Here is a 10,946-nt window from a genome sequence, read left to right as displayed (position 1 = left end):
TCCCCCCCCCCCCCCCCCCCCCCCCCCGTTGTCCTTCGGCAACTAAACCTCTAGACCAATGTTCTACATTGCTGCCACAGAAAAGAGATAGTGAGTATTTAATGATATACCTGGAGTAAAGCCATGCTAGGTAGACCTTACAGTCCCAAGCATCAGCGCTGTCGGTTGCAGTAGCACCCGTTTGATGAAAGCTTGGTGAGCTTTTCCCATGATTTCCAACTGTAATGGCTACAATCTGAGAAATATCTCAGGAATAATCAAACACTGGAAAAATGAGAAGAATTCATCTTTGTTACAGTAATGAGACCCAAATTCATGAAAAATCCTATCTTGGTGAATGTGCCTTGCCAGTCCCTGCTTTTGAGCTTACAGCACTTGAAGGAAGATCCACCTTATGTCCAAACTCAAATAATTTTTTTTAAATGTTTAACCATCTCTCAAAACTGCAAATGACAGAATCACAGTTTAAATCTTTGTTACCTACTATTCCCTCTTCTCCCACTAAGCCACTCTGACAGACTGTCGGACAGAAATTGTGTTCATATCCCAAAAAAAATTACAGTATACAATTTTGTAGATGAAATTCGACCTCATTGTGCCAACAAACATGGCTCTCTTATATTCAGTTTAACAGACTTCTTCCATGCTCGCATGTATTAGACTAAATAATCCGACATCAGAGGTATTCTGTTATTAGCGTGGACTTTCTCAGCTGTCAGACTTCAGATACAGTTTTAGCTTAGCACAAAGAGCAGACAAAGAGCTCATGGGTATTGCAATGTAACCAGTAGCACTTACTAAAGCCTTATCTGTGCCTTATTCATTCAGCAACGGTTCATAATCCTATATCAGGAACCTCCCAACACACTAAGCTCTTACCTGTCTAACCAAAGAGGCCAAATACTGAACACAGGGAACTTTTAACATAGTATGTGTTGTGCCTTTTAATCTTGCTTCAACCCTTTCCTTAAGCTCAGATTTAAACATGCTTTCATTGACAAGTGAGAACATGCCAGAATAGAAGTGGAAATCATTTTGGACTCAATATTTTAGACAATCATGCAGATGTTTTCTACTGCCGTCCCTTCTACTAATACCTCACTTTGAATGTGTCAACACAGCGCCTTCCAGCTCAAGTATCTGGGTTTCCTTGTCTGGTATTTTTCGTGGCCAAAACAGTCTCTGAAAGTGACATGGAAATGACTGAATTACAAGCAGCACTTTGGCTTAAGCAGATTTTATATTTTAGAAAAACAACAACATAAAACTCCTAGTATTAATAAAGGACAAGCCCAAAACCACCAGCACATGAGAAATAGCATTAAGGGATGCTGCAGAATATCTGATTTGATTTAATCCTGTTCAAGATCTTTTTCTTTGAGTTGTTTATGTGTTTGTTTTGTTATATTTTGCAAGAATAGTGAGCTGAAACTGCCTTTTCTATGAGTAAAATCCCTCCAGAACTTTAAGGGATATGTCAGTATATTTTGGATACTTTGTGTACAAAAAAAGAGAACAACAAAAACAGAAATGAAATAGTGTTGTATTTTATATATAATAGAACATTTCAATATAGTGACATGTCACTAATATATTTATTTACTAATATATTTATCCTTTTTGTCCAGGTTTGAAAGAGTGGTTTCTGTATAGACTGAATGTTTCTATATAGAAACTGACCAGTGTCACCACAGATGTATCAACCTGTCTTCATTCCAATTATATGCAAATAAATTATTTTGAAATAAAACCTCTGTGCTGAATGCATTATTCTGCATGAGAATCCAGATAAACTCCCACTGTGTCGTATGAGTTGTGCTTGCATGCCAGTGTTGTTAATGGAATAGTTACCGAAACTTACTCCAAAAAGCAGCTTTCTTCAAACTTCTACCGTAAGATAACATGGTCGTTTTATTAGACCTCAGAAAAATTCAGTAAGCATCCATTAGATTTCAGAGGTTCAGTCATTCACAGAACTTCAAAACAAATTCACACAACTCTAACAAATTAGATACCCAGTGCTAAAAAATGGATCACTCAAAACATAAATTTTAAGGCACAATCTAAACATTCAAATTATTTACAATTGGTAACACATTTTTTACTTTTTGATAAGTCTTCACACAGTCGGCACAGCAGAAGTCAATATGGACTAAACTGTGGATCATGTTTCATTGGTTTGACAGATCTGTCAACATTCATGAACACAAAATTACTGTTACACCATAAAAAAATAAAGAGAAAAAAAATTCAGTGATCCATTTTCTCAGTCTCATCTAAATAGTTTTCTCTCCTGTGTTTCTGACTTGAACAAGTGAGGAAAAAAAGGTTTTTGCAGGATAAGGTTTTTATTTTTTTTTTGTGAAACAAACACAGACATTGCCCAGACCAGCCCCGACTGCCATCCCCTTATGCATACTGGATTATTCCCCCAAAGCGCTAGGACGCTGAATAGTAAGTGATGTGGACAGGTGGACCAGTGCAAGTTGACCAGGGTACTCACCTGCTCTACAAGCACTCTCTGGTGATCAGAGGTGGCTGTGGAGTACACAACATCCACAGGCTACATGTAAAAAGCTCAGCTTGAAGTCGAATTGTTTCAAATTATTTAAGAAAATTGAAGTATACCTCACAGATGGTAATATCTGAAAATAAACATATGACAACTATGTTGCCTGTTGTTGGAAATGAAGATATTCCCCCTGTACTAGGTTAATAAATAAGCAGGCACACATCCTAGCACAGTAGAGCTACAGATGTAACATGTTATTCAGCCTTTCTACTCATCTTTATCAAGGAAACCCTTAGCCTATTCATTTTAATAATATGATATGATATGACATGGACTCACTGCTTAGCTAATGCTAATGTTCGCTAGTTTACATTATGTTAAAATAGTCAACTGAAGTTCTTACAGCATTAGGGAACTATGCTAAGCTGCAAAAACAATGCCAAATAGCTTATGCTAAGTTGTTAGGCCTTGACTGAATCAGCACCAGCACTGGCTTACAGACTCACTTTATGAACCATTATGATTATGTTATTTCATTATTGTCATCGTTAAATTAATGAATCATCATCATCATCATCATCATCATCATCATGGCAATGGCACACACACTACCTCCCTGCGCCCTGCCTGAGAGTCCCTGTTTCCCTGCATGCTTCCTTCAGCTACACTCTCCTCCTGCTCACTCTGTTCCTCAGCTTCCCTTTCACATGATACTCTGCCTGACAGTGGACATGGCCAGCCACCTCTCCTCCGTCCAACTGTTGCTGCACTGTGGCAAGTACTGCTATTGCCGTAGATGTTGAAGCTACTGCTGCAGGCCATTCACCAAACATATCAGTGATTTTTCCACATTTAGTTGTATCCACATCTAGAGTCTTAAGGGGTTTTTTGTCCCACAACTTCTTTACACCCCGCTTCTTTCTTCTTTCAGCCTTGTGTTATTATAGAAAATAAATCAATGGGCAGCTCCCCCTGCTTTATGGGCTGGTTGTTAGCAATACATTGCTTTGTAAATTTTAAAAATTAAAAATGTTTCAGCCCGAAAGTACGTCTGAAAATGCCCGTTATGACAGATTACAAGTCCACTGCTGCCAGGATAATTTTTCTAAGGTACTTTTTTTTCCACCTGCGAAAACAGATTCATGCATTTAAAACATATCAATAACCTTAATCTAGCACAATGACTGAAAACAGGAGGAAACAGCTAGCTTGGCTCTGTCCAAAAGTAACAAAGTACCTCTCCCGGCAGCTCACTCACCACTCCACACATTACATCTTGTTTGTTTAATCCTTGTTAGTTAGTATTGACCTTCTCATCTAACTCTCAGCAAGAAAGCAAATAATCATATTTCCCCAAATGACTATTCCTTTTAAAATGTGTACCCCTTTTACCCAGACACACATGCCAACCCGCCTGAACATGAGTTTTTTTTATTTAGACATACATCATGCAATCTACAGACAACTTAAAGCATATCTGATAGCACTTGAAGCTTGTCACATAAAGATATTCAACACACTGTATATATGTTTGATATACTGTAGTTGTGGTGCGTGTTGTTGATTGCCTCTGAAATGTATCGCCAAGTGTGGTTTTGCAGCAGCAGTCAGGTGATCAGTAGAAGGCTTTGGCCTGCCCTTCGGGTGTCAGCACAGTGAGGTTGCCCCTGGCGTCTTGGTCCTTCTCAATGGCCTCAAAGAGAGACTTGAAGTTTCCTGCCCCAAAGCCCTGGAGGGAGAAAAAACACACACAGATGGCTAATTACCCAAAGATCTGCCTTCTTCTGTGTCATTTGTTATGTCTCTGGGGATCTTCTCTCAGACACCGTTCAGGGTGTTAAACGCTTTGATGTCGGATGACGGCGGATAAATATTCTGACAGGGTTCAAACATCCACTCCCCTCTGACAAGAGCTGTACTCACCGGGGGCTCGCAAATTAATCATGTAAATATTGACATATTAGATAATACATAGATAATCAAAAGATCAAGTGTAGGTGGTTACTCTGAGAGATTCTTTGCTGTGGTTCAGATTCAGTGTCTCACTTTCACATCTGTAGACTCAGTGAAATACTGAAGAGTGACAAGGTAAGCCTGTTCTGACAAGCAAAATGGGTGCTAGGTGTTGTAAATTAAGTGCCACAGGGTGCAACCCAATCCAAGATCCCCTCGCTGTGAAGCTATGAGCCTTTTAATCTGTATCTGCGATAGATTTACTGAGCTTTTACAAGTGGGCTACAGTTATACTGTTCACACTGGGTGGGAGCTGTAAACAGGTGTTCTGTCATGGCTTCTTAAAGGTGGTGAATGTAGGAAACAGGATCACAGGGCTGTAAATCCCATAAGAAAGACGTAAAGGCTAAAAGTTTACCCTCGGTTTTCCAGCTACACCAGCAATTTGTGCACTTACATAGTGGTTGTTCCGCTGAATGACCTCCAAGAAAAGGGTTGGTCTGTCCTGCACAGGTTTGGTGAAGATTTGAAGGAGGTAGCCCTTGTCATCAAAATCAACTAAGATTTTCAGTTCCTTAAAAGCAAAAAAAGTTTAGTTTCTATTTTAGAACACAAGCAAAAAGACTGTAAATATTCTCAGGCTTGCTGAAATAATATGCTTTCTCACCTGTAAACGGTTGAGGTCCTCCTTCACCTTGATCTTAGCGGTTTTGAGTTTCTCCCGCAGGGAGTCGTAGTAGGTGTCAGGTGCTGAGAGGAACTCCATTCCTCGGGCACGCAGGTTCACTATCTGTTAAGACAAAAACAGAACAAAAGTGGGTTCTGAAACTTGCCTTTACCTGCAGATCCCGGGAGGCTGTGTGACGATGAAGATGAAGTATGTGGGTTAACATGAGATTTTGGCAATTATCAAACACAGGAGACTCACGGCTTGAATAATGTTAGACGTGTTGAGGGCAATATGCTGAACACCTGGTCCCCCGTTATAGTCCACATATTCCTGTGAAGAAGGAGATGCAGGACATGAAATGCACTGAGGCAAATCTCAAAATCTGACCCAGGGATCCACATATGGGAAGATTTTCATTTCGTTCACCTAGTACCAAATTGCACAACTGTTGCTCGAGCTGCTGGGGACCCACTATAACAAAACATGAAAGGCCTGAATAGAATTAATTTAATCCATGAGCTGATGAAGTCACACCTGGATTTGTGACTTCTTTTTCCCCATTGCAGGTTCATTGATAGGCATCTTGATGGTCTCTTCATAGTTCGTCACCACTATGGACCTCAGCGCACTGTACTGTGTGTGGATCTGCTTGTCGTCTATTGACCAGAACCGATGGAACATCAAACACTTCTGATACCTGGAATTTGGAGAGCACAAACAAAAAATGTGACAACAAGCTGAAATGAACAAGCCATACTTTATTTGGAATTGTTTGAATACACCTCCATTTTATTAATATTTTATAGGCCAGTAATGTTGCACTGCAGCTTTTGATTAACTGCGTTAACGTTTCACCCTGCGACAGAGGTGGATTGACCGCTTGAGTATTTACTTGTCCTTTTGCCCCGTGTGTCTGCTGTGTCCTCCCTGTGTGTACGTGCGTCTAACAGGAGTCTTACCAGTCTGACACTGGCACCATTTCATCATCAGGCTGGTTTCCCACAACGTGATCAATGAAGCTCAAACCGCCTGGTGGACTTCAAAGAAAAGATGAAAACATAAAACAAACCTCTTGCAAACATAAAACACTTTTCCATTAAAGTTTAGCAAAATAATTGAGAATACCCGTTACATACAGGTAAAGCACTCATCCTCTCAATACAACAACATTTGATCAAAATGAATTTCGTAAGTAATATTGAAATCTTGAAAAGGCCGTTTGTCTTGTCACATCAGGGTGCCTTTTTTTCAGTGACTATATTTGTCATATAATACTCTAGAAACTGAAGTAAAATGTCCTCCATCAATGACACTGGTAATACACAAACTTTCAAATTCAAACCATGAAATTATATATTAAGATTTATAAAGCAACCCTTTTTTAGCATGTCAAACTAGAGCCTCATTATAGTTCACTATAACTATTTTGATGAGGTATGTTGGAAATGCACAACAAGTGGCTTTTTATCAATAGAACTCTTTTCCATAAATTTGAATAGATAGTTCAGTTTAATACAAAACAGTACAAATGTATTTTGGTAATATTTTGAGCGACTCACAGTTTGGCTAACAGAGGATCCCTAAAGAGAGGCTCTTTGTAGCCTGGAAGGAAAAGGCCTTTGTAGGGGCTGAGGTACTCAATGAGTGTGTGTGTCGTATCTCCATACTGGAGAGAAAAACATGAACACAATTATTATTCATTTCCAGTTTCATGTGTGTTTTTACATGAGGCTTTCAAATGTGCGCCCCTCTTTACGTACTGTTTGGACCACAGCATACTTGACTCTCCCGTGGCTGTCCTGCTCCACCCAGGGTTCCTTCACGATTCTAGCTCCTCGCTCTTTGGCTGTCTGTCGATGGAGTGGTATTGGGATCAGTTGGGAAATACAGGAGCATAACAACAGTTTTTCCATCTGAAGACAGCTCCTGGAAGCCCTCCAGTGGCTAAAGACAGAATATCTTTCTAGAAATGCTGTGATATACTGCTTTATTCTGTCTCTTTTCTCTTTATGTGTTGTTCTCTGTGTAACAGAGGTGGTGATTCTGTATCTTTGTAGCCACCTACAAGGTCAACAGAGAGGGTTTATCCAAACCTCCAGTCTGACCTTGACTGAGGTAAAGAGTTCATATAAGCCACTAAACATCAAAGTCACACCACCAACATGTTTGCCCCTATTTCAACACAATCAGCCAGTATTTCTTGAAATCAAAGTTCGTAGAAGTGAGTGAATTTGAATTCATTGGAACCCAAATATGTTACTTCTCTTACTTCTTCTGTCACTCTATATACTGTATATAAACACCAGTGTTGGGAGTAACGCATTACAAAAGTAATTTTTATAGAAAATAAATCAATGGTAATCAAAAGTAACTTTTTGCTGTAACGCAGTAATATAACACTCCTATAAATAAAATGGTAATATTATACCCATTACAATCTCAACAACACATATAATGTACTATGGAACATGGTTGTAAATTCTTGGTGCATAGTGAAATAAACTGGTATTACTCTTAGTTATTAAACATTACATCAAAAATTCATAATGCATTAGGAACTTTGCTATAGTGCCTAAAGCATGTTTGTAAGCGAGTATAACAATTGTTATAATGTCTTAGAAAAGCATTATATCGTGTTATAAATGTATGCATGTAAGTTCATTTACTAAAGTACTACAGTTTTGTGGTACTTTTACTTCTGCTTCTTTATACTTCTACTCCACTACAGCTCAGAGGCATATATTGTACTTTCCAATCTACTACATTTATTTAATGCATCACTAATAATAGTCAAATAATACACATTATTCTGAAATGGGCCATTCTGCATGATGAATACTTTTACTTTTGGTACTTTTGTATATGTTGATGCTAATACCTTTGTACTTCAGTAAACTTTTGAAGACAGGACTTTTACTTGTCACAAAGTATTTCTACAATTTTTCTTACTTCTTCCACCACTGTATATAAATTGTGAAATTTGTGAAATGTAGGGAAATGAAGTGTATCATCTTCAAAAAACGAAATGTTTCAAAAGAAAAGTTAAACACACTGCCCATAACAAATCAAATACCATCTACCTCTTGCAAACAAATAGCTTGTAGTCTATCTGCAGGGTGGGGCCAGTTAAATATAAACTGTGAATAAATCCATCAGCACACACTGTTGCATATTGATACTTCTGTGTATCATTGTTACCTTGATTAAGAAGTCACAGTCCTCCACTTGGAAAGCGATGTCTTTGACTCCGTCTCCATGCTTCATCAAGTGTTCTCCCATTTCTGAGGGAAGATAAAACCATGTTGAAATACAGACATAGTATAAGTCATGTCCACAGTATTCCATCTTTCATCACTTGCCTTCATTTCCAGGATTTAACGGAGATTCAAACACAAACATTATCTGTAAGGAGAGAGGAGGGTGGTTGTGTTTGTGGGGAGGATCATTGATCATGGATATACCGTTTATTCAATCAGCACTGGCTGTTTAACTGCATACCTTATCCTGTCTGATTGCATGGGACACCACCTCTCGGCTGCCTGTCTCCAAACCCTTATAGGCCAAATGCTCGAAGCCCATCTTATCACAGTAGTAAGAGGCTGCCTGCAAAGGGATCAGACTGTCTTTACTGGGAAGGGAGTTTCTGGTGAACTTTGACATAGTGAGATGACATGTATTGACTGTGTGTTGCCTGGCCTGTGGTTGACCCAGAATGATTGAATGAACTGTGTGTGTGTGTGTGTGTGTGTGTGTTTCATGTTTTTACATCCCAGTGGGGACCTGAATTCACTAACAGATGGGGACTTGTGTCACTGTGGGGAATAATTTGAAGTCCCCATGGGTTGAGGCTGCTTTTTGAAGGTTAAGACTTGGTTTTAGGGTTCAGGTTACAATTAGGTTAAGGTTAGGCGCATTATGTCAATGAGGTATCCCCACGGGGATAGAGGAACAAATGTGTCAGGTTGTTTTACTGTATTCATGGGATCCAAAAACTGGGCATCCACAATAGTTGTGGGGTCCGACAGCTTTGTGAGGGACCAAATGCTGGATCTCACAAGTTTAAAGGGCTTTTTGAGGGTTAATACTTGGTTTTAGTGTTCAGGTTACAATTAGGTAAAGGGGTAAGGGGCAAGGGATTATGTCAGAAATGGCTCCCTACGAAGATAGTGACAAAGGGCTGTGTGTGTGTGTGTGTGTGTGTGTGTGTGTGTGTGTGTGTGTTTGTGTGTTTGTGTGTGTGTGTGTTCATGTCAGATAAATTTAGGGAACCACTTACAATGTATAAATGTGGTAGGGCTGCCACTAACATTGAGTTTCATCGATTAATCTGATCAATTAATTTTCAATCAATTTTTGTCTAAATGTCAGAAAATTGTGATTATTTTGCAAGAGCTGAAGGTGAAATATTTACATAGTCCAAAACCCAAACATATTAAGTTTATTATCAGACATGACAAAGAAAAGCAGAAAACCTCACATTTTAAAAGCTGCAATTAGCATACTAAAACTTTAGCTAGCTAGCTTACTAAAACTTTAAACAGTTAATTGACTGTAAAAATAGTGGCTGATAAATATTCTGTCAATCAACTCATCAATAATTCTTACTGTATCTGTTATTTAAAAAATGTATGTTTATTCTGTCTATACTGAAGTCAAAACAGTAACTTATATGAACCCTGTAAAAAGTATAAAGTAGCATGATGAAGATCTTCATATGCAATATGTCTGGAATCTTGAAGTTCATCTTGATTCAAATATGAATTACGTGGAAAATAATGAGATGTGATTTGGATACTAACCTGTTTGGCATTGCCGACCCAGAAGGTGAGATGATGAAACCTGATAAACTTTCCCCTTGCAGGCTAAAAGGCAAAAGTACAACAGAAGAATTACATTGGCTAATAGTAAAAAACTTAAAGTGTTCATCAGTTTAAGAGAAACACAACTTAACCTTAACTAAGTGTTTTTTGAGTGTGTTTTAGAGGTATTAAGTGATTAGCCTTGTAAAGGAATCTCACATTAGCTGTATGTTTAGAATGATTCATTGATTCCTACAACATTACGCCACAGGGTTATGATTAACAGTACTATTAACACATCAAACTACATCCCAGATCACAGACTCCTGTCAAGAAAATCCATCTGCGGAAGCAGTTTTAATCTTACCTTCTCCCCTTTGTCTGTATAGCTTGTCTAAAAAAGAAATAAAATATGTAGATCATTATAACTTCATCTACAAGTACTCATATTAACCTACAGTCAATACAATGATCTTTGAATTCCTCAGCTGCGAAGAAGTCTAAAACCTGCACCTGCTCATTATAATTGACTCTGGTAATGGTGAAGTCTCTTACCATGCTGTGATAGCAGATGAGCCACAGTTCAGAGAAGAGAAAGATATAAAATCAATGAGCCAGACGGCATGCATATAAATACTGGAAATACTGACCTGATGACCAACTGTGATTGGTCCTTTAGGATCTACACCCACTTGTCCACCTCCCTGTTTCCTGCTGCTCTTAAGCTAAAAAGTTCAACAGCAGGGGCCCAAGTTTGTTTATCTCTCCTGAGTCATGTGTCTAATTACTCATCAGTCCTCAATCATTATAGAAACATAGACACATTAACCTCAGCTTAGGGAAACAATAATGAAGACACCGATTCTACACTCGCTGTAGTCTACTTTTTACCTGAGACACTAAATATACCACTCAGATGAACATGCAATAGGCTCAGGGGAAGATTTTTTTTAAATTTGTAATATAACAGAGACTCATTAGAGCTTACAGCTAAAATAATGCGTCCCTAATG

The 10,946-nt window shown here is 38.6% G+C and overlaps 1 protein-coding gene across 2 annotated transcripts; it reads right to left on the bottom strand.

Annotated features, from left to right (window-relative positions):
* Window positions 1-3,927: 3,927 nt before the first annotated feature.
* Window positions 3,928-10,443, bottom strand: hpda (4-hydroxyphenylpyruvate dioxygenase a). 2 transcript variants are annotated; one of them, XM_046040137.1, is made up of 13 exons: window positions 10,393-10,443; window positions 9,935-9,997; window positions 8,634-8,738; window positions 8,495-8,537; window positions 8,334-8,416; window positions 6,896-6,985; window positions 6,695-6,801; window positions 6,095-6,172; window positions 5,670-5,832; window positions 5,394-5,465; window positions 5,133-5,255; window positions 4,923-5,039; window positions 3,928-4,241 (listed from the first exon to the last, which is right to left on the bottom strand). In XM_046040137.1, exons 3-13 carry the CDS (start codon window positions 8,712-8,714, stop codon window positions 4,128-4,130), a joined length of 1,071 nt encoding a protein of 356 aa, XP_045896093.1. In that variant the 5' UTR covers window positions 8,715-8,738; window positions 9,935-9,997; window positions 10,393-10,443; the 3' UTR covers window positions 3,928-4,127. The 2 variants fall into 2 exon arrangements, with proteins under 2 accessions (XP_045896093.1, XP_045896094.1); XM_046040138.1 differs by lacking the exon at window positions 10,393-10,443 and adding an exon at window positions 10,302-10,319.
* Window positions 10,444-10,946: the final 503 nt, after the last annotated feature.

This window comes from Micropterus dolomieu, linkage group LG23 (assembly GCF_021292245.1).
Source record: "Micropterus dolomieu isolate WLL.071019.BEF.003 ecotype Adirondacks linkage group LG23, ASM2129224v1, whole genome shotgun sequence".
Lineage (NCBI taxonomy): Eukaryota > Metazoa > Chordata > Actinopteri > Centrarchiformes > Centrarchidae > Micropterus > Micropterus dolomieu.
This window is presented reverse-complemented; position numbering and strand designations above follow the sequence as displayed.

Coding starts and splice junctions, on each gene's coding strand:
- hpda (XM_046040137.1), bottom strand. CDS start 8,714: ATGGGCTTCGAGCATTTGGCCTATAAGGGTTTGGAGACAGGCAGCCGA. Junction 6,986..8,333: donor ACTGTGACTTCTTAATCAAG/GTAACAATGATA, acceptor CTCCATCGACAG/ACAGCCAAAGAGCGAGGAGC. Junction 4,242..4,922: donor TTCAGCGGAACAACCACTAT/GTAAGTGCACAA, acceptor TTCTCCCTCCAG/GGCTTTGGGGCAGGAAACTT.